The following is a 24,760-nucleotide window of genomic DNA, read 5'->3' as shown; positions in this document are numbered from 1 at the left end:
ACTTAGAGATGCAAAGGGACTCTGTACAGTTAGTGAGCAGGTCCCAGAGGTGAGAGGGAAGGCTCTTGAACATAGTTTCTTTTACCCCCCAAATTATAGATGTGAGAATTAATGTGGGACTGGAAAGGGATCAAGAGGTGGGCAAAGAGTTATTTGTTGTTCATAGCTTTCCAAAGGGATGTCAAAATCAATATTTTTGCAAAAAGGCTCTGTGTCAGGTCAATCCTAAAGGAATATATAATTAACATTTTTAGTTAACCAGTTTTCACATATACCCACAGCTCACAAAGAGATTCTAAGGAAGAGTCAGGCCAGTGCTGGGCACAGTTGTGATTAGCCTTCACTAGGAAAATGTCACAATACCGAATTAGATATTGCTAACGCATCTGGCCCACCGTTGCCATCCTGAGCTCAGTCCCTCCCTTTTCGGAAGTCCTAGAGCACCAGGGATGCACCATCCGTTGACATTCGGTTACCAAAGTGTCCCGTGTTGACACTTCGTGTCCCACAGAGAGCGTGTTCCTCCTTCCCTCAAAGTGATGGCGAACGACTCTGAGTCGTTTCTTATACTTCTGTGGAGTTCCTGCAGAGGCAGGCCCACGCTTTCTCTTACACAGACTCCTATTTCTTGTTGAGTTGAATTACTGTTATTTGTGTAGAACACAAAATAGTATTTCATGTTATAACCCATTTTACAGATGCAAATAAATGAAGACTCAGAAGAGTTAAATAACCTAAGTGCTGAGACACTATACAGGTCTTTGACCCCCATTCACTGTTTCTTCCCGGGATCCCTGGATTTCACACAGTGTAGACAACTGCCCACTCTATGTGGTGGCCACGACCTAGGTCCCCGGTGCCTCGTCCGTTGTTTCACGTTTAGGGGACTCCTGCTCCGGGACACATCCTCTCCTTCGTCTGCCCCACACCCACCTGGGTCCAGAGTTTGTCACCACAGCCCCTCTCCCAGCCTGGAGCTCGGATGTGGGTCCTCCATTCTCCAAGCCCCGCCCCTTCATCTCTCCACCATGTCTCCAAATGATTGGCACTCCAGAGGGAAACGGTTCCGGAAGGAGAGCCATCGTGGGAACTGGGGTGGAGGGGACAGAGCATAATGGTAGGCAGTGAGAGCGTAGGTGTGTGACTTGGACACATGTCCTAATAGGAGCCTTGAAGCCAGGAACAAGGATTTTGGCCACAGTCACGGTAGAGTTGAATGAGGGCAGTTGGCAACGATCAGGGAGGCGTGAGATTGAGCCTACAGGTGCTGGCCTACAGGCTCTGTCCTACCTGAAAGCCTCCTAGGAGCATCCTTTGGATAAACACCACAAACCAAATGACCAAAGTTTACCCTCGCCTGGCTTCCCTTTATGTTCCATGGCCTGTGCCTCACAGAGCAGTAAAATAAATAAAATTAGCAAGCTTCAGTTACTCCCGGCCCTCAGTTCGCAGCCATCTCAGCCCTCGTGGGGCTGGATTATAAAATGCTCACATGCGTGGCTGGGGAAAACTGCCAACACATGCAGCAGAACTGAATACCAGGTCTAGACTTAGAGATGCGCAGGGACTCTGTGCAGTTAGTGAGCAGGTCCCAGAGATGAGAGGGAAGGTTGGGAGCAGGAAGAAAGCCACATGGGGTACCAGCTCACAGCCAGGCGGCAAAGGCACAGTCTCTCTCAGAACTCTGGTTGCACTGTTACTCTGCCTTTTTTGGTCCCTTCTGTCATTATTTTTGGCACTGCAACTCAAGCTGACCTTTTTCTGATCCATCATCATCTCTGGCCTTCCAGGGCCGGGCCACAGACATGTTCTTTTGGACCAAGCCCCGGGAATAACTCCGATTTTGTACAGGGGCTCATATGCAAAATATTAAGTTATGGCAGAATTTTTCTGCAAATATTTATTCTGCTTTGATACCGTAGTGGTTGGACTTTTCCCCCCAAGCCTTTCACTTGTGCCACAATTATGTAAAAATACACCATACCATTCACATTCATTTAGGAAAATTAATAAAAAGAATTAAGACAGTTACAATGGGTCTTATTATCTGTGCCAAGCACAGTGACGTCATTGCCAGGATGTTGAGGCGTTTATACCCCTGAATCCGACACTAGAAACATAAACTCCAAATAAACCTGCAGGCTTTGAATAAACAGAGACACTTAGAAGACTTTGAGGCAGTCCTGCATGTTATGAAAGGGAACAATATAAAATTCTTACAAACACGTCTTTGGAGAAGTTGAGTTACAGAAGCCCCGATTCTGCTGACTGAAGCGATATTTGCTCCATTTCCCAAATTTACCATGAGAAAACGAACACCGTACTGCTGACTAATTGTATCAATAACTTTCTTTACAAAGTAAAGAAGGAAGGAAGAAAGAGTCACCAGAGAAAGAGCTATTTTCATTGTCTACATCAGCGAGCCTACTGAGACCCCCTGGAGTTGGTGAAGGCCAAGGAAACCACGCCTGGGTTCTCTCTCCCCTCCTGTCTGTCATCAAGCAGTTACATCCACTGCTCTGACCTCCCCCCCTCCAACAATACAGATACTTGCTTGATACCTTAGACATCTACAAGTTACTAGAAAGTTTTCCTTTTATTCCTAAACATGAAAATGTTTAATTATACAGAGTACAGGAGTATTTCTAGTACTTTAGAGACAACTCAAACAAATCGTCTGAAAGCTTTATTTTAACAAGTGATCAGCAGTGCTTGAAAATGTTTAAAAAAAAAAAAAAAAAAAAGACACCCCCCCCCCCAACCTGCGGATGTGCCCACACTATCCTCTTTCTCATAGAAAATCTAAATTGTACTGATGGCATTACGGGGTGACCAGTATTTGAGTGACAGAGGTTTTAAGGGAGTGATTTCCATGGCGGCTTTTGGAAATAACTCCCGACTGCCTAGATATTTGCATAGCTTTGTTGGAAAAATAAGGTGAAATGGGTCATCCCTAGAGATTTTCTGTTATTCAGAAGTTCTATGTAGGGGGAAGGAGTGGTCAACAAACAAGTTAATTAATGACAAAGATGTGAAGAATCCTGCTTCTAATTCACTGACAATTAGAGTTAGCGCCTCGAGCTCAGTGGTTAAGAAATTCTGTCTGTACTGTACAGCACAGGGAACTATATTCAATATCTTGTAATAACCTATAATGGAAAAGAATCTGAAAAAAAAATATATATGTATAACTGAGTCACTTTGCTACACACCTGAAACTAACGCAACATTGTAAATCAATTATATACTTCAATTAAAAAAAGAAAGAAATTCTGTCTGAGAGTTAGGAAATTTGCAGAAACCAGGGTTTTACTTGCATATTTCGCTCTTTTGCTTTATAAAGGAGGCTGTCCGATCAACGTGCTGTGTATTTAGACTTACTGATGGGGAATAATATGCTTGTAGTGTGCTTTCTAAAGGTGTGTCCAAACCCTCACTGCACTTTCAAATGGATGCAATGAAAAGCCATAGAACTGCTGCGTCCCTGTGCCCCTCACCAAGGACAGGCGGCAAGCCTGCAGCGCGGGCCACCTGGAAAGAAGGGTATCCGGGTTGCAGCCCGGTGACTGGCGCTCAGCTGCAGGACCTGTCGTGCCTGTCTGGGGTGCACCTTGTGACCTGCCGATTGCCTGTGCTTTCCCACTACAATGCTTCCTTGCAAAAGAAAAGGGTGCAGATTACCCAGGGCTAAGGCACAGGAGGTGAAGAACAAAGGGAGTTTTTGAAATCATTCTGTTTGACAGTTTGCAAAACACCAAGTTAAGGAATTAAAATATAGCTGGACAAATTTATCTTCACATTCCCACTTTAAACTATCTACTCAGCACAGCATCAGTGCCAACGCGTATTTTAAGTCAATGTTTAAATATCCCCATCTGTTTTGATAGGAACACGATGACACAACTATAGAAGCCAGTAGGAAAAAAATAAATAAAAACAGAATTTTGAATCTCAGAAACCGATAAGAGGAATTTTAACATTTATTTTTAAGATTTGGTAGTAAGATGCAACTTGTGGAGACACGTGCTGTTTTAAATTATTGTTTCTTACTTAGAAAAACAGTATTTTAATATATTTAATGTTACCATATCCTGTAGGGATTATCTAAACGAGAGAGATATTTTACTAGAATCATGTTTACTTTAGCTAGGAGACCTAGGTACCTGTATTCAAAACCCAAGATTTGAATTACAGCAGTTTCAACAAAGGCAAGATATTAACTATTTCAATCTCATTCTGTTTAGATGAATATTCATAAAAAATTTAGAGAATAAAATCTTTACTGAAAGTACCTGGAGATGGCATATTAAGGCAAAAGATAAAGTGCTTAAGCTACGTTTTCGTATATGTACGAAGTTATACTAAATATTTAAGATCACTAAATAAAAATTACAGGACTCTCAAGCTTCTTATTAACAATAATTAAAGAAAAGATGAGAACATGTTTTTAAATTTGTAATATTTTCTTATAATATTAATTCCTTTAAAAATGTGCTCATTAAAAGTAAGATGTTATGATAATACCACTGCAGCAAGCCGCTCAAAGAATCCCAAAGGAATTACATGAAGCTGGTTCCTTCTTAGAGAGTGGTACAGTGTTAATAAATATGTCAGTTTCACTCTGCTTGGAGTTCCTTCTTTCTAACCATGAATACCTTCTTTACCACATGGTTATATTAAATATATTTGTCTTTATTTACACCCTCCACCTTAGGGTGAGGAAAAGGAAGGCTTACTAATGAAAGCCAGAAAGAATTGTAGATGAGCTTTTAAAATAAAATGGGCTTATTTAAAATTGTTCAACACTGTATCTCTAAAAGTAATGGATTCATTTAATTGATAATTATGGCATATTATTACATTTGATCAAATGATATCAACACATAACTTTCTTTACTTTTTAAAAAATATAGTGAATAAAAAAATAAAGTGAATAAAAAGCACAGAGTGAATGAAAAGGTATACAGTGAATGCCTAATATCTAATGCTACAAGATCCATCTTTTTTTGTTTAAGTTATGTTTTGTGCAATAGCACAAACTATATTTCAGTGCATTCTATACCCCTACCACATGATACTATACATAAAAAGCTTTGGCCCAAATATACAGCTTCATTTATCGTTCAGCTAATGTAAGAAGATATGGCATTTTACAAATTTGCAGAGAAATCAGTGAAAATGTTTTATACCTTCAAATACAAAAATAGGGCAGTGCATCAGTGTTTGATATGTCAAACTGTATTATACAGCTTTTCATTAAAAGATCACACATATTTTTAATTATATCATGCAACTTAAAATCAAGTAGTAAGATAAAAGACTACAGGCTGACAAGGTACAAAAAAATAATTCAGAGCCTTAAAAAAAGGACAACTCAGCACATACCTAATATAAATGTCATTCTTTGGAATGTCAGGACTACTCTTAAGAATAAGCCTTTGATTTACTGCTGAACTGATTTCTCAGTTTTCAGTGGGTTTGCCCATCATTTTGCAAACATAATTTGTCATTGGCCACAGTGTTCTTTGTAATTCCTGTTGCCTTTCTTTTAGATCTATTATTCCTGCTGAGAGTATCTACCAAAGAAGAATTTTTCACAGTGACACCAACTCTAGTCTTGCTGTGAATAACCATATTCTCATAAAAATCATTCTTTTTATTGCAAACTTGCTGCTATAAGCATGGAAACATACCCAAACCAGGAAACCTTTTATCCTTTTCTGCAATCACTTTCTTTTAACCTTCACTGCCATTTGAAGAAAATTAATCACATACTAATATATTCACAAAGCATTTAACTAGAAGTTTTCATTTACGTGGAATATTTCTGTTTTGATCACACATAAACCAATGAACTAAAGCTGTAATAATTAAACAGGTCATATTATAAGAGAGCTCTTTTTTTCTGAAATAATTTTTCACTCTAAAATTCAATATTTGCGACAAACAGAAGTTCCAGTTTATTACCATTCATGTCTATCGGTTCCTCTTTATTGAACTGCAAACCATATGTCAGGACAATTTTTAAGGACATATTTCAATGTAATTGATTTTTTAAGTGACTCTTTTTTGCAGGGGTGAGGAGTAAGATTTGAAAGTTTAAAAGAGACCAATTTATTAATTTTAGTTAACTTTCATCATATAGCCAGATGACTTTATAATGGTAAAAAAGAATCAGTTTTGTGTAAAAGAATGTGTAGCTCGGAATAACATCCTTAGTTCATAAGTGAATACAAATTCTCCAGGCTGATTTCCTCTGCCATATAATTATTGCTGACTCCAGAGAGAAAAGTAGGCAGAAACGGACATAGGCACTTAAAAAAAAAATAGGTTCCCCATGAGCTTCAGGAAGGTGCCATCATCACCTTCCCTCACTGTCAGCCCCTCATGGGGGGAGTGAGGACCTCAGAGGAGGCCACTTTCTTACGCAAAAAGTTCTCTCTTCTCTTCCAAGTATCAGTGGGTCTGAAATTCCACCCGTGGAAATCATTCCTTTCAATCTTCTTTTACAAGACAAAGACTTCTGGTAAGGGTAAATGACTTAAGCTCCATTACTCTGGTGTGAACTTTCCTATCTGGTAAATTTCCTCCAGCATGGGGGCTCTGGTGTGCCCCAAACCAATGGGTGTCAATAGGGGAGGGGGGGAGAGGCAAGTGCCTGAAAACTAAGGAAAAATCTTGTTCATACTCATAATCTCACTCCCTACAAAACCACCCCTTTTCCCATGAATTATATATTTCAAGCCACAAAGACTATGTTTTGGTTGTTTATATATTATTTAGGAAAACAGTATATTATATACCATTAACATAGCAGTAATATGATCTATGTTACCTCTGGAAATATCTTTAGAAAATATATAGGACACGCATTCTGTATTCTTTCATTCATTTGGTCATGTATTCAACTAATAATATACCAGGCACCAAGCACACGAAAATAAACGAGATGCAGATAATGCCAGTAAGCCTTCATAAACATGGGGAGGGGCTGGAGAGAGAGGGTATAAGTGAGTGTCACTATGATTTTTCCCTCAGAGAAGGAACTAGAATTCTCACAAAGCTACAAGAATGGAACATGGGATACATCATGCTTCTCCCCCTTCTCCTTTCAGCCCAGGCTGTGCATTAATCACCTTCAGATATAGTTTTCTCAAAGAAGGTTTTGCTCTCCCAGGAAATACGATGGGAGAGCTGGTGGAAATCCTCCAGTTAAGCCACTATGGAGGATTAGCTTCTTGGGGGCAGGTAATACATTTCACTTCTGTTTCTGTCTGTCTCTGCCTTTTAACCAGAAGGTGATCAATAGATGCTTTGGAAAAATTAAATTAGAAATACGTTATATATTCCAATGCAAATGGGCATTCAAGGGCTTCAATAATGAGACTTGACCTTGCCTATCCAGTGCTGTCTGTCTCTCCTTCATAGCCCATCTGGAGGAGTCACATGCTCCTTGCAGGCCAGCCTCAATCAGCCTGGCCTCCACTTCCGTCTTTCACCAGATAACGGTTGTGTCTACTGCTTGCTGGAATGCCTTCTCTCTCCTTTCTCTCCTGTCAAGGCAAGATTCCTCTGTCAAGCTTTTTTTTTTTTTTTCATTTGACCAATAAAATTAATGGATTCTTTTCTTTCTCAACCCTGATGTACGCTCTGGAGCTCACTGTCTGAATAACAGAAGCAACAGTCATTAAGAGCCACTATGTGTCAGGCACGTATATTGCACGCTATTTCCAATCCTCCCTTAAACTCTACATTTGATGGATAAGGAAATGAAGGCTTACACAGATCTGTGTATCCCACCAGGTAATAAATGCTTTGAAGGAAGAGAGAACTTTTTATGGGTCTTTTTCTCCCTATTTATATTCTAAGTAGAACCTTACTCCTGCCTATTCCTTTTCTGTGTGGACCAAGCACATGGACGATACTGAAGGAAACCTTCCAGATTATCTGGCTGACAGAATGTAATATGAAAAAATGGGGTGACCCAACCAGAAAGTAATTGCTAACATTACTGCATTTTGTCATTGCAGTGTTAAAAAGTTAGTAGTTTTATGAAAATAAATGTATTATTTTATCTGATTATAAATGATACATATTCATGTAGAGAACACATGCAAAACACAAAAATATATAAAACAAATAAACTTCAATTCCATCCCTCAGAAGGAGCCGGTGTTAAAAAAAAATTCTTCCATCATTCTTCCTGGTCCTACTCACTCAATTATCCAACGTTCTTCATGTTTTTTGTAGAGCTTAAATTTTGGCATGGGATACACACCAAAAAAGCCGGTAGAGCCAGATACACGTTTTGTAGCTACTTTCCCCTCCACTCAACAATATGGAATAAACATCTTTTAATATCAATTAATCATCTGTATTATCTTTTTAAATTGCTATATACTATTCCACATTATGCATGTCTCATATTTCTTTTAACCAAGCAATGGCTGATAGTTTCTAATATTTTCTTAATTCCCTAATATTTGAGTAGGGCAACAACTGTCACTCTTCCTTACAATTCCATTTTAAGCACCTAAAATAATATTTAATTATTAATTAAATTAATTTATTAATAATTAATATTTAAGCATTTTTGTGCATAGGACAGTCATCACTTGATAAATGTTTAAGTGAATGACCAGGCTGATGAACAAGCTTAGACAGATTCATGACATTCATTTATCTCTTTAGGCTACATTAGACTTTTCCTTACGTGATAGTTTTAATCACTCAAATCTCTGAGCCTTGTTCACTATATACCTCCTGCTTAGAACATTCTTCTCTAAAGCCCACCCCACATGGCTGTTTATTCCTGTTAATCCTTTGTGACAGTTTCAATGTCACCCTCATCTTTCTGAGTACTCCTTACTCTGAGCTTACATGACTTTAAGCACCTTGAGAACATCACTTTCATCTTGTTTACTATCATCCCTAAAAAGTTTTACAAAATTCATTTGTTTCTTAACTCAAATATAAAGTTTAAAATTTTTTCTCTTGGATTTTGGAAAAGCCCTTGTCAATTTCCTTAAGGCCTTGGCCAATTATGGGGTATGACTTCTGCTTACGACCATTTGAATAGGTATGTGACTGAAAGTAGAGTGAATTATTCGTTTTTGTCATTTTGAATTCAAGTAATTTTCCTTATATTTTAAAGAAAGTAAAGGTTATAATTACTACTTTGAAAAGAGAAAATATTATTTCGCCACACCTCTACATGTTCTTATTATATACATGCTAAATACTATCTTTCAACTGTTAATGTTCCAAGCTACTTACTTTTTGCTTAGTAGAAACATCTTATCTGCAAGTCCAGGGGGACTGCATTAGTCTGTGTTTAAAACAAACTATTCCCACCAATTAAAAGGGATGGTATCTTGGATCTAAGAGGTCCCTTTAACTTTCTGACAAAACACCAATACTAGAAGATACTTCTTAGTCCATTATTTTCGAAGAGACAAACAAAATCACCAAATATTGTTGATTAAAAACGGCATCCTCTCCGCCTGCCCCGGCACTCTACCTGCCTTACAAAGGAGTCGCGCAAAATTAGCAGCAAGAAGAATCCAGGATTTAGAAAGGTTTTACTTAGAAATGCTGTTAGCATACTGGACTGGCTGAGCCCAGATAGAGGCTCTATTGTAACTGCCCCGAAACGGGAGAGGACTCCAGGGACCACAACTTAAGCACATTTTGGGGAAGTTGAAGTTACAGGCTTTCTCTTGCACTCGTCAATTTTTTTTTGAAAAAAAGAATTTTTTTTTCTACTAAGCAAACTTCCTATGAAGGTAAGCGAGTAAAATCTCCCAGATTGAAGATTACTGAGCACCTGTCAAAATGAAGAATCTAAACAAAAAGTCTGTCATAGGTGACACCAACTGGTCAATTTCTCAGGATTTTTAGATAAACTGACAGCCATCAGCCAATTATGTGAAAGCTGAAGTGGCATTTCTATTTGGCAAGAAGGAAAGGCACTCCTGAATACTGAGGCCCACCACCATGCGCCAGGCACTGGTTGGGGCTCAGATAGATAATCCTCCCTCCTAACTGCACTGTACCTCTGGGCCATCTCTGACGCTTGCCGGGGTTGATGGGTGAAGGTCGAGCATTAGTTGTAAGCGAGACCTGAACTTGCGTCACTTCCAAAGAAGTGTTCACTCTTTCCCCAGACCACGCTGCCTCCCAGTGGCTTCATCCACTGAATAAAGCCAATATTTTATAATAACGATAAATGGAATATAACCTTTAAAACTGTGAATCACTATGTTGTACACCTGAAACTTACATATTATTGTAAGTCAATTATACCTCAATAAAAAAATAGTCAAAAAAGAGACTATGGTAAAACGAGGAAGACGGTTTCACAGGCGGGTCAATTGTCAGTTTGCTAGAACGACCACTTTTGCTTTACATACGTTATTTAAGTTTCTGAACAGGGAATCAACATACATTTAGATTCTGTGGTTCCAAACAAAAATCTCACAAAGAGATCCCTGCTCTGAGATAATGTTTATCATTCAATACATTCTTCCTGAGCAATCGTAACCAATTTTATGGGTGATGACTTCAGGCTCGATTCTCTCTTCTGAGCTTCAGACCCGCATACACTGATGCTTGCTGTAGTCTGCCTGATGTCCAACACACACTTCAAATTCAACATCTCAAAATCGAATTTAGCACCTTCCTTCCAAAGCCAGCTAGTTGTCCTGGGTTTTCGGTCTCTACCTTATTGTTCAAGCCGGAAAGCAAGATTCTTGTTTCCCAACCCATTACATCAAATCTTTTCTCCCATGCTCCAGACGACTTTCTTAAGAGCTTTCCCATCTGCCCCCCTACTCTGTTCCTACAAACGAACCCTGGTGATTTCTAACCTATCTTACTGACACCTCAGACTTCACAATACAATTCATCTCCATAGCAATGCTAACCATTCGTCAGTGATTACCCTTGGCATTCAATATGACATTCAACTTCCTTAGCAGAGTGTACAAAGCCTCTCATGATCTGGCTTCGGTCTCCCTTTCTGTCTTCTTTATCTCACAACTGCTCTACATGTGCTCTGAGCTTTATAACTACTCAAACTGTTCCTAAATGCCATGCTCTCTCACACCAAACGTTACATCATGGGGAAGTCATATCTCCTGCCCTCTCTGCCGTGCCACCTCTCCCCCAGGCTGGGTTAGCCATCCTGCCTTTGGACTCTATTAAGATCCCTACGTGTCTCCGTCACTGTGGAGATATACTGTGCTCTGTTTTCTTGCTTTTCTATCTCCACCCCCCATCTTGGCTCTTTGAGGGCAGTGAATATATTTCATCTCTTCTCCTCAATGCCTAGCACAGTGTCCAGAATGGAGTAAGCATGAGTAAATTTATAGCACTGTAGCTCTTTTTCTGTGCAGTGTAGATACAGGCAGCTAAAATATTTTTGTCTACTCAACAATAGGAATTTACAAGCACATGTCTGTCTGTCCATTATCTGTCTGACAACCTATCTACCTACCCATCTACCTCCAAACCTTTCCAAGACAGATTTTAGCTTGCTTGGTGACCACTAACAGTAGAGAAAGACATAGTGAGAAACAAAGCTAACAAATAATCCATTAGAGAAAACACGTTCGTTATTGGGATCTGCTGTATGACAATAGTATGTTACAGCACCAACATGCCACTACTTCCTTTATGCTGTTGCAGAGAAATAGCCAGGTCATGGGACATGGCTAGACAGGTTTGTGCAATGATATTTGGGATCAGAAACCCCTGTTCCCACCTTAGCTTTACCATCACCTAACCAAGTGGCTTTGGGCAAAAATCGCTTCACTTCAACTGTCCACACATGTACACTGGAGATAAGAAGATTGAGTTCCCAGTGCTGACGGAGAGTCAAAGTCAATGCTTTGTGCTGATGTGAGAAGAGTTTCCCTAAAGCCTGCTGCCCTTCTCTCTCCTATGGACAAGGAAAGGACAACTTACTAGCACAATCCAAGAAACACGCGTCTTTTGGACATGAAGCCAGCATCCTCGTTTTCCACGAAGGGACAGCAGAGGGTGAGGGAAGCCAGATACAGTAGCTATTTAACTGCCCAAAGGAAACCTCCCCTCTTGGAACTGGGGGTGGGAGAAGCATGTGAATGAGGAAAGAACAAAAGGAGTACAGTACACTGTGATGTGCCTGGAACCATCTGCATTTGCAAACTGAATACCGGCAGAATTTCTGTTGTTTTTCTGGTGTGATTTCTGTTGGAATTCTACAAGGGAATTTTGGCGGCAAACCACTTATTTCACACGCTTCATTTCCTAACCACTCCCTAAGTCACCCCCTCTTCTTTGTTCCATGGCCCTACTCTCCAGTGTTTTGCATCAAATACACTCAATAAAGAGTAATAGCAGATTGGACTTCCTTAGTGCCTCCTGTGTGCCAGAGCTAGTTCTATGCACTTAACAGGTATTCGTGTCTTGAATCTTCACACTGACCCTAGGAGGTGGGTACTATCACCGTCCAATTTTACAGATGAGAATTTGAGGCACAGAGGGGTCCCTCAAGAATTAATGAACTTGTGAGTTTACCCTCCAGTACCCCTAGAATTGTAAGATAACACACCACATAAATATAGAGCTTTGAGTCAAGTTGGAATAGTTGAGTCATGATTATTCAACAACTTTCTAATTATAAGAAACGTTAACTATAGAAAAGAAAAAATATAAAGAGAACTTATAGTTTAGTTCATGGTAGTGTTATCCCACTATCCAAAGGTAAATCCCTTTTTTACTGTAGAAATTACTTATTTTTTGTAACATCTTTAATGTGGAAAATCTTTTTATCTTCTTTGGGATGTATGCACCTTTTTAAAAACACCTTAAACTGGATCTACACCGAGTATCATTTTATATCGTACCTCTTGCACGTCCATGGTGTTTTGCCACTAAGGACTTTGAAAATACGACTTAAGAAAGGATAATATCAAAATTTAACCTCTTGGACAATTTCAGTTATTTTTAGGATTTGTGATCAGTCATTTACTTTTAGAAAGTTAATGTCTGCAAATTGTAAAAAGAGTAGGGTTCATTGTAGACTATTACTTTCCAAAATTTGGAAAAAATTAAAAAGACAAAGGCGAACCTTCTGTGTAACCAAATCTGGTGTTAGTGCTTAGGCTTCAAGTGGACGAGTCACGGTCCCCGCTCTCAAGGGACTGCCTAGGGGTGGGGTGCGGGTGTAGAAGGAGGTAGACGGAAAATCATAAGATATTACGGGAGGTATTTTTACAGTGAAAACAGCCTCCTTCCCCACTGTGGAACCCCAGCTGCCTGCCTACATCTGTACCTGCAGAGTCTGCCTGCCTTCTTACTGAAGCCCAACCCTGTACCTGGTGTCCTGAATCCCATCCTCTCCTGCAACCCAAGGACTTCAGTCTTTCCGCTGTTCCCTCTCTTTGCCACACCTTGTGTCATCTCTACTGGGTCATTCCCCCTGACACCCAAACATGTCTAAATATCTTCTATTTTAACACTAACCCGCCACCTACACACACACACACATACACGTTGATCCTATGATCATCTCCACATCCTACCCATCTCTTTGCATTTTGTCATTGTGGAAACTCTCAATCAATCTTTCCTGTTTTCACGGTGTCAACCCACTCCCATTGGGCTTACGTCTTCTGCCTCACTGAAACGGTGCTTACCAGGGTCATTACCAGCCAACATTCTTGGCAAATCCAACAGTCACTCGACACAGGAGTGCCACCCCTTCATTCCTGAAACACTATTCCCTAGATTTCTGTGATGCCTTGTACTTTCCCACCTACTTCACTGTCTACTCCTTACCACTCTCTCTTGCGAGTTCTTCTTTCTTGGTCCTGTTTCTAAGTGTCTGATGCCCAAGCTTATGCCCTCTTCCCAATTTCCTGTTTCCCCTCCGAGATGTTTTGTCTCATGCCTATGATTCCCAAAACTGTATCTTCACATTTGCCTGTCTCCTCTGAGATCCACACCTAAATGTACATAATCTCTTGACCTGAATGTTGAATAGGTATTTCAAACTTAATATGCTCAATGCAAAATATTTGAGGACAACTCTTCCCCCAACCTCGCCACCCCAAAGCGCTCTTCGTCATCTCAGATAACGTGACCACCCATCCAGTTGCTCAGGTCAAAACCTAGTGGCCATCCTTGATTCTGCTTTCCTTCTCCTCCCACATCTGACCCATTAGCAGATTCTCAGTGCTTCCACCAAACTATACTGTAAATCCTGCAACTTCACACCACGTCCGGAACTGCTACATCCTCAGCCCAAAGCAACCGTCTCCTAACTGGTCTCATTGAGTCCAGTTCCTCATATGATAACCAGTCTGTAGTAAGCACTAGTCTATCATATTCATGCTTAAAACTCTCCAATGGCTTCCCATTGCAATTAGAAAAAAATCCAACTTCTTTACCACAGTCTACAAGGCCCTTCATGATCTGGACCCTGTCACTTTCCCCCCATTCACTCTGCCCCAACCAAATGAAGCTCTTGTTTATTTCTTGAAGGAGCAAAATGCATTCCTACCTCAGGGCCTTTGCACAGGCCATTCCCCTTCCAGAATGACTTCTTGCTGCTCCAGCTGCTTCCTCCCAACTTCCTGGTTTCTTCACAAACATCCTCTCTTCAGAGACACCTGTTCCTGAACATTTCAGCTAAAGATGCCCCATCTCAGCTAAAGAGCCCTTATCCCTTAAATGACTCTCTGATTTTCTTCCTAGCACTTATCTCTACCTGAAATTATTTTATTTACATAGTGTTTATTTCCTACTTCCCCTCCATGAAGAGGGTAACCTTCACTCAATTATCGCTGCATCTTCAGCATCCAGAATTGTGCCTGGCACTTAATAGTTAATAAATATATATTGACTATTGAATGAAGGGCAGAAGGTATAAAGAGTTTACGCAATGCTATGAGCATCTCAGTTTTGAAGCATCACAGAGAAACAGCATTTATAACCCCATCGTCCAGACTAGCAACATTATAATGTATTCACCTCCAGTTATTTTTAATGTCATAGATGCTAAAATCAGAATTATACAGTATAATTTATTTTGTAGACTGCTTATTTTTAAAGTTACATGATGGTAGCTTTTAAAACTGTATTTTCCTCCAGTTTTCTTAATATGCCACACCTTTTAAAAAAATTAATAAACCTTATTTTTTTAGAGAAGTATTAGGTTTATAGCAAAACTGACCAGAAAATACAGAGATTCTTCATATACCCCCTGTTCCTACACATGCATAACCTCCCCTCGTATCAACATCTCAAACTAGAGTGGTACATTTGTTACAACCAATGAACGTATATTGACACACCATCACCACCCAAAGTCCATAGTTGACATTAGGGTTCACTCTTGGTGTAGTACATTCTATGGGTTTGTGCAAATGTCTCATCACATGTACCCACCATTGTACTATCACATAGAATAGTTCCACTGCCCTAAAAATCTTCTGTGCTCCCACTAATTCATCCCTCTCTACCGCCAACCCCTGGCAGCCGGCTGATCCACAGTTGTGCCTTTTCCAGAATGTCAAATAGTTGGTCTCATAGTATGTAGCCTTTTCAGATAATATGCTATAAACTTTAACATTAAGGCTACACTGTACTGAATAGTCTATTTTTAAAACTTGAAATGGACCATGAATATTTTCCCTATATTTAATAAGCAGTCTGAAAACCATTTTCAATGAGGATGTATCATTTATCACTATTCATCTATTTTAGGATATTTAAAATATTTCTATATTTTAGTGGTAAAAAACACCATGTGGGAGATATAGCATGGGGTTGAGTGGACTTCTAGAAAGCACTGGACCTGAAGCACTTGTCTAAGCCACTCAGCTGTGTGGCCTTAGACAAGTTTTGTTTTAACCACTCTAAGCTTCTCTTGGCTATTCTATAAAATGGAGATAATAACAGTGCTCTTATCATAGAAATATCAGGGTATTAAGTGGAATAACGTATGTAAAGCACTGAGGACAAGTGTTCAATAAATGTTCATTAATATTGTATCAATTCTCTGCCTATAACTGTTTTCTTAGAAGTTAAAAGTGAAATTACTGAGTAAAAGGATTCCATACATTAAGGTTCTGAATACATACTATCAAGCTACTTTTCTCAAAACTTGTACCAATTTCTATCCTCATCAGTAATGTACACAAGTGTTCCTCCTACTGCACTGTAGACCATATTACTGACTTTAAAGCTTTGCCGATTTGGTGGGCAAGAGGCTGAACACTTACTCTCTAACATTTCTGATTACTAGAGGTGAAATCCAACATTTTCTTTTCTATGTGTTGAAAATTTGAATGCTTTTCTCTTGTGAATTATCTGTTCATGTCCTTTGCTAATTTCTTTAGGTTTTTTTTAATGAGTTGCAATAATATTGATTATTTTATTGGTTAGAAATAGCTTTGTCTTTTAATATTATCTATGGCTTTCAAGAACAGTGTTTGTTTTCTTCCCTGACTACAAAAGAAATTAGTATATATGTTATAAAGAATTTGGAATACACAGAAAAGTACAAATAAGAAAATAAAACCTGGGATCTCAGATAGAAATAACATTAAAATTCTAGAGTACCTCTTTCCATCTGTTTTTTGTTCCTCCATTTATTTACTATTTAACATGTACTTACTGGGTGCCTTCTATGGGCCAGGCACTGTGCTAGAGAAACAGTAGTGACTATATTATACATAGGGTATATAATTTTTTAACAGAATTGAGAGCAAACTATGTCTGTGTGTATACTCCTCAAAATGTTTCTTTTTAAAAAATAACTTTTTGTTGAAGAAAGTATATATTATAGCTCAATGAATTTTCACAAATGGAACATAGTCATGTAACCAGCTCCTGGGACAAGAAATGAAACATGATCAGAATTCCATAATTTGGAAATATTTATAATTATAAATAGTTGCCTTTGTCTTTGACAAGTAAAAATTCCTAGATGTACAATTAGCACAAATGGTATCAATCTTTTTAGGCTCTTGATGCTTACTGCCAAATGGCTATCCAGAAGTTTATTTCCTGTAAGCAATGTGAGATCTCCTTTTGATCTACCTATATTTGCTCCTTGAGTTTTATTCTTTCACATTTTAACTCTGTAATTTACCTATTTCTGTATATAAATTGAATAATCCATTCCTTCACTGGTTAATTTGTTTGGTTTCATTTAACGCATACAAAATTTTTCTACAAGTTGGGTCTGTGTCTGAGCTCTCTGTTCTCCCTATAGTTCGATGTCAATGCCGTGCCAACATAAATCTTCATATTATTGTCGAAATATAAAACATTTAATATTTGGCTGAGCTGGGTGCTCACTATTACTGCTTTTTGTCCAAAACTTCTAGGTGTTTTTGCCTATTTATCCTTCAAATGGACCTTACAACAATTTTGTCATATTACAGAAAAGAAAAGGAATGGAAGAAATCTCATTTATTCAAATCTTCCTTTAGATCCTTCAGTAGGATGTCAAAGTTTTATTCATGTATTTCCTATAAACACGTCTTATATAGGTTACTCCTTAGGTTACTCCTTATCTTTCCTTTTAATTTTTTTTGTGTGTTGTAGTTATTTAAAAATTATAATATTATTATTATAAAAGCTATTATATTAAAAGCTATTATTATAAAAGCTATTTTAAATTTTTAAAAGCTATTTAAAAATTATAATTTAATTAAATTTCCTACATGGGTCGCTAGAAGAAGGCTATTGATTTTTTAATTTAATTCTATAGTCTTTTACTTTTCTGAAGCCCACTGTAAATTCTAAAACAATTCCTGTCGATTCTCTTCAGTTTTCTATGTATATCAAATATTATGCAAAAAACCCCAATAATTTTAATCTTTCATTTCATTTCTTTCATGTCTTATTGCGCTGCTCCAAATTCCTAGAACAATGCAGAATAATAGTAGCGAGAGAGGACATTCTTATTTTGTTTCCACCTTTATGACAATTTGCCTCTATTATTTTATTGCTAAGTACAATGTTGGCTGTTGGTAAAGGAAAATATCTTTTATTATGTTAAACAGCCACATATTTTGACTCCTAACTTTCTGTTAAACATCAGAATCAAGGAAGTCTTGGAATATAGGTTTATGTTTCTATTTTTTACTTCAGATAAAATAAAGATGATAGAATCTTGTGAGAAATGATGAGATAGGAAGAACACGTAAACTTATTCATGAGTAACAATAATGGATAAACTATGGGTATTGCTTCATTTTGATCACCAGTTACAATATAGTTAAATTCAATACATATGTCTTTTGTCTAATAATCATTTGTTGCTTGCAAACTTATTTTGCCTCCTAAATTGAGGGCTTTGATGTTACTCTTATTAACTAAGAAAACAGATGAGGTCAAGCAACCTATCTTAAAACAGAAAGGCAAGGTCAAGTCTATGGTCTTCCATGGGAAAGGACACAGAAATCGATCTTCTATCTAAGACAACAGATAAGAATTTAATCTAACAAATACTCATTAATGGTCAACATGTATAGGGCAATATTCTAGGTGTTATGAAGGATGTTACTAGGATTTTTAAAGAAATGTAATCCTTTAATATTTGCTAAATTTATCAGAAAATTAAATACATATACAAAAGCCTATGTCCAGAGCTGAAAATGACAAGTGGCATACACATGCCTATGGGTACATTTATGTTTAGAATGCAATTACTGATAGGCCCACACACTTTCATAGAGTTGTTTCTTGGCTGTGACATGCACTGAAGGAAGAAAACAGCTCAAGCTCTTCCAGAAGTGTCTTCTTTACAAGCACCTATGGAACCAGAGCATCCGGCATCTACAAAGAAGCTGGACCCTGGGCATCAGAGTTCATTCTTGTTTAGCAACAAAGCACTTTCTAGGTGAATTATACTTTTCCACTCAAAAAGTCAACTTCTCAATTAGCTTACAACTTTTCCACTTCTGAAAGCACAAGCATTATTAGGTCACTACAGAACGCTTCGCTTGAGATCAAAGCTACTTAGCATTGGCATGACTGATATTTTGAAGGAAGATTTTTTTCCTAGCTAAAAATCAATTTAGAAACAAGATATATTAAAATAATTAACAGACGATAATCCAAGTTTTAGACTTATAACATATTATTGCAAATTTAAAGACTGAATGAAACTAAGGGGCAAACTAATTTCTTTGCTTTATAAGAAAACTCATTATAGCTTACTTGCTTTAAATTATGGCATTACTTGGAGACTGTCCATGGTGCCTTTCCTTGGCCTTTGACTCATCAAACCCAGCTCTACTGAGACCAGAACCTTTGGTCCCAAGCCTTCTCTTAATAGAAAATGTGAAAACAAGGAGCTACAAGAGTAGGTGATTGAAAATCAAACCTGGGACAGGAGTCTACATATCAAAGGCCCAAGAAAGGGCTGGGGTATTGACATTGTAAAACTTGACACCAAAGAATCCTCTGGTCTGTCCCAACTAACCAACATACTAGGAGCATGAAGGAGAAAGTCGTAGCACAGCTTCACACTCGACTAGGCGAACGTGGTGTGTACAACCCAGAAGACAAGAGGCGGGTCCCTGCTACTTCCCAACCCTGACCCCTGTGGCCTGAGAGCAGAGACTCTTGGAGGCTACCATGTTGATAACATCAGTTAGGATGGCAACCATAACGCCAGTGAGATGATATTACTTAACACTAGACAGAAAGAGAACATTCGACATCAGTTTGTGCCTTATTTTTCTTTAGACTCATATCAATCCTGATGAAATATCGTCCTTTAATTGTGGAAAAATCCAGCAGGAGAACCGACAAAAGGCAAGTTAAACTGAAATGTTATCGTATTCAGACGGTTGATCACCTTTCAATAAAAATCCAACAGAAAGAGCTCTTTCTCCATTCAGTCAGAAAGAGACAGACTCTACTAAAGAAGCTGGAAAAAACCCTCCAATTTCATACTGTCATTCATAAAAAATGACTTCCATAATAAGCATCGTCGGATTGCACACGGAGACCTTTTGGTAAAATGATACACAGGGTGTTAGTCAGACTTGGAAATAGGAAAGCCAGGAGTGCATGGAACTCAAGTCTAAACTCTTCTCTGGGTGGGGGGGAAATATTATTTCCTCTGATAATTGTGTCTCCCTGTCACTCATGTTCCTTCACATGTCAAACATTTTTAATGGTTCAAAAAACCAGCTTTCTCCTTTTTATTTATTTTTTCCTGAAGTGTCAACAGAATTAAATTGTGATTGCTTTTATTAAAAACTCTCACTAACTGAGATGACAAATAAGACTTTTAAAACTAAAATGGTTAACTTTTTTATGTCTTAAAATACAGTGAAGATATTTCTAAATTACTTTAAAATCATATCGAAAATTTCCTAAATAATATCCTAATAACCATTTTAAGCAAATACTTTGATAACACAAGAATTGTTACTGGAAGCTCCTCACGTAGTGTATTTCATTATTCAGAATCTCTTTTAAGCCACAGCTTGAACTAACCAAATTATACAGAGTGGCTGGCAAAAAGTTAAGATTTTAAAAGAAAATGAGGCTTAAGTCAACAATTAGAGTTCAGAAATCACACTTCAAGCTAACCAATAGATTGTTAATCTCCTTGAAATTACCTGTACTCTAGATCTTCAAAAGCTAAAAACATGTAATTAAAATATATTAAAATATTCATGTCCACAGTACATTGCTAATTGGAGTGTGAAATCAAGCATTACCACATCATTTTTGCCTGATGAGATAATTTTGGTTTTCTAAAGAGTATTAAGCTAATACATTTATTTTTGCCAGGAAATAATTTTACTCTATTTTGAAAGAAACTAATATTTGCAATGACCAGTCTCAGGTTTGTTGAATTACAAAAATATAAAGTGAAAGATTGAAATAAGTATAAAAACCAATGTATTTTTTAAATATTGCACAAATCTAAAGCAAGTAAATAATTTCCGAAGACAGAGGCTAAGTGAATCTTTCATTTATACTTTTGCTTTATATTATTCTCAAGTAAAATAAAATCAATTTTGGGAAGGTTACAAGCTTAAATAATTTTTCACTATTGATTTTTACATTTGGTTGAATTACTCCTTCATTCTCTTTTCTACTTTACTTATAAGAAAGAGTCCTCATGCCAAGAGTAAAATCTGGTATTTCAATATCTGTGTGGATCCTTAGTTCTTCTTTTTCTTTTCTTTTTTTTTAATTTGGGCTTATGAAAAAACTACATCCACTACAAACCTAAACTAGAACTTTTAATATTTACTTTTATTTCAGACCTTCTCTATATAGTTCAGTGTGAATAATGTTAGTAAACAAATGAAAATCTGGCTATATTATATCCAAACTGAGTTAGGAAGCTTTTCTGTCTATATTATACCAAGTTACTACTTTGCCTAACTTCTCACTTTTTACCACATAGTTTTGGCACTGTACAGTCAAGCTTTCATTTTTAAGAGGGTAGAGTTTAAAAACAATAGAAAATTCCTGCTAATTTCTTCTTGATGGATGCTATTAACACCTATTAACATCAGTAAGAGTAACAGGTTTGAACCCAAGACAAAATATCAGCCTGGTCTGTATCACTGGAAACAACGGAAACTTAGGAAAGGAATTTTAACATATTAGTAAAATATGGAATTTTTTGGTGCTGTTCTCTTATGAAGGGAATCACAACCATAAGGCAGAAACTTATTTTATTTTTGAAAATAAGTATGATTATTAAGCTTTTAGAAAGGCAATTCTGAACTTGTCACACACTTGGAATATTTCTACCTTAAAAAATAGTAATGCCTTACATGTAATTTCCTTAAGGAAAGCAAACACTTTAAAATGCAAAAAAAAAAAAAAAAATTCTGTATTTCACCCTAAGTGTAAAAATAAATATTTCACTAAGGAATGGGGGAAAAATGAAGCACATTTAAATAATTTCATTGCACTGGAAGTTGCCAATTCGTCTGTGAGTAGTTTCATTGCAGATGAAAAGAAATCAAAATACAGGACAGATGTTGAACAAACCGCATTTAAGTTCTGTCACACACTGGCATTTTTCAAATGATTTTGGCTCATCTATGAAATAAGGTGCATTTTGCTTGATTTTGAAAAGGGGAAACATAAGGAAATATTTAAAGGCCAATTGCTGCCAATTAACTTTGATCAGTAAAAGTTCTATTTGAATCTTTCAGATTCTTCTCCTGTCTGAAATAACATACATTTATAAAATCTAGGAAAACAACAACTTGATGATTAATGCCTGTTGGCAGCTCTACCACAAGCTTGCTTAATAGCAGGATTTAAATAAACAACTATCTCTATTATGAAGGGAGTGAAATGTAGTTACAGGCATGTTTTCTCATAATGGAGCTATGAAAACCAATATTCTTTATTCTTAAAAATGCTTCTAACCAAGATCAGCATGTTTGCCATTGCCCGTAACACATTTAACTAGCCATCTTACAAAAGTTTCCCCCCAGGTTATAAAGGACAAATAAAATCATCAGCAGTTTGACATAAGGAATCCTGGCAACCCAAAGAGCAGAGGCCTGACTAAAATGTTATATGACCAGTTGGGCCAGCCAGACAGAAAACAATCTGACCCAATATGGTAAGAGTCTGACATGGGCAGCATATGAAAGGATCACAAATTCTGTTGGATTCTAACGGTAACCCATCTCAACAGTGATTATGTAACTGAGAAATCTGTAGCTTCTGATAATCAACACAGTTTCATATAAAACATTCTTGACATCAACTTTTAATCCCCATCAATGATCATGTGGAATCCAACTTTGAAATACAACAGCCAAAGTAAAGCAAAACAGAAATTCCATGAAGGCAAAACGCATGACCATATAATCAATAATTGCTTTATCTCCTTATTCCAATTATACATTCAAAAAATAATATCCCATCGTTATTTTAGGACCAATCACCTATTTCCAAACATGCAACATGAAGAGTATATAAAATAATCAGAACTTACCTCTAAGTCGTTAAAAAATAGATGTGTGTCTGCCAAGTTGAAAATCATTTCTTCCATTCGTAGTCCAAGGGAAACTGAAGTAGGTGGATCCTAAAAGAAGAATTTTAGAGGTCAAGAACGTACATACTTCAGGGTACAGGAAATATAGTGTCACGCTGAGAGGGAGTTAGCAGCGGGAAAGGACAAAAGGCTTGGGCTCCAGCTGCTTTTAGAGTGCGTGGTTTATTCTGTATTTGAACTTCAGTGACTTCTTTTATTTAAAAAGTACCTCTAATGTTGTTGGTACTTTGCATAATGAAGAAAAAAATTGCTGCTTATAATATTGCAAAAGATACAAAATCTAGGGTTACTTAGACATATAGAGTAGAGGAAATTCAGCTTCACACGTCTGTTTCAGGAGCAAGAAATTCAGTGAATCAGGAAGACTTTTTTTTTATGTTCCACCTCAATCCAGGAAGAGTGTCTAAAAGCACTGCCACAAATATCAGAAAATAGATATAATATAGATTAATCTCAGAAGGATAGTAAATACCAATTTCACTCCAGATGATAACTACCATTATTTTTTACTTATTCAGATTGCCTGGCAATTTCGAGTACACTCAAAATGGAAGTGATGGCCACTCTGGCCAGCTGGCACCATGCCATTTCAGGAAGCTGATCTTGACATTCATGTGACACTATCCAGTCATCAGACAGCCAGGAACACACACAGGGGAGCACCAGCATTCTGAACAGTGGCTTCTACCCAACGCTTCAAGCCTTTGACACTAGTGGTAGACAGTCTGTCCCACACAACACATATCCTGATGACATCTGTTGGTATCGAAGATGGGGGATGTAGAGATATTTGCAAGGTGTTAATGGTGTTACTATATTCGTAATGCATCAAACCCAGGAAGCAACACTGTTCATGGTGAATATCCTGCATAATTAGTGAAAAAGGAAAATTATTCTGTAGAGAAAGTATTCAAGGATATAATGTGAGTTTTTCAAGTTTTTATTGGCATTTTAATAGCAATACCAACTTTCACCTTTATGGCCTTTAAATTTTTCCAAAGAACAATAATTTCTGATATACTATTTTATTATCACAGCAAACCTTTGGAATCTATGTGGATCATTTAATTAGAGAAACTGTAACTAGAGAAATTATGCCTTCATGTCGCCCACCCATCTAGCTGGGATGTACTTTGTGTATCACCTGTCTTTGAGTCTTAGAGTGGAGAACAAAAAACCCAGAGAAAATAAGTCTTGCTTTCTAATACTGTCCAATATAAACCTTGTACATTTTCTCTATTGTCTTCATTCCAAAGTTCAAGACTTGCCTGTGTTTTACCCCCTACCCTCCAAGTATCTAAAGTCCATCAACCTCAAGCCCCATCTTCTCATGGGCTTTGGGAGGCAGCGACAAATGGTGGAAGAAGAACCCTAGACCCAGAGGCCAAGCCCTACCCTTGTTCTCTTAGTTACTTTGGTGTCTTTATCTCACTGGGCCTCAGTTTGCTCATCTAATAAATCAGGTGGCTAGATGGCAAATATGTTGTTCTCCCGTAGAATTAAAAAAAAACAAACTCTGTCTCTTCATTTGTCACAATCATATGTGTTTATACACCTGGGAGAAAGGAGGGGCCTGGGATGGTGGAGGGGGCGGAGACTCACTGGGTGCCAGCCATGGACCAATCAACTGTGGCCAGGGAGGCGGAGTCAACACCATCCCTACACCACCCATCCCACTAGCTCCGCCCACCCCACCAGCACACC

The 24,760-nt window shown here is 37.7% G+C and overlaps 1 protein-coding gene across 1 annotated transcript in view; it reads right to left on the bottom strand.

Moving 5' to 3' along the window:
• The window catches only part of EYA1 (EYA transcriptional coactivator and phosphatase 1), a 158,352-nt gene that overhangs the window by 25,294 nt on the left and 108,298 nt on the right, over positions 1 to 24,760 (bottom strand). Inside the window, exon 12 of the mRNA XM_036829798.1 lies at positions 22,997 to 23,086. Within this exon, the coding sequence (XP_036685693.1) occupies positions 22,997 to 23,086 (90 nt within the window). The remainder of the gene's footprint in view (positions 1 to 22,996; positions 23,087 to 24,760) is intronic.

Source organism: Balaenoptera musculus, chromosome 17, assembly GCF_009873245.2.
Source record: "Balaenoptera musculus isolate JJ_BM4_2016_0621 chromosome 17, mBalMus1.pri.v3, whole genome shotgun sequence".
NCBI lineage: Eukaryota > Metazoa > Chordata > Mammalia > Artiodactyla > Balaenopteridae > Balaenoptera > Balaenoptera musculus.
The sequence above is the reverse complement of the archived record's forward strand: the minus strand, read 5'-3'. Positions and strand labels throughout refer to the sequence as shown.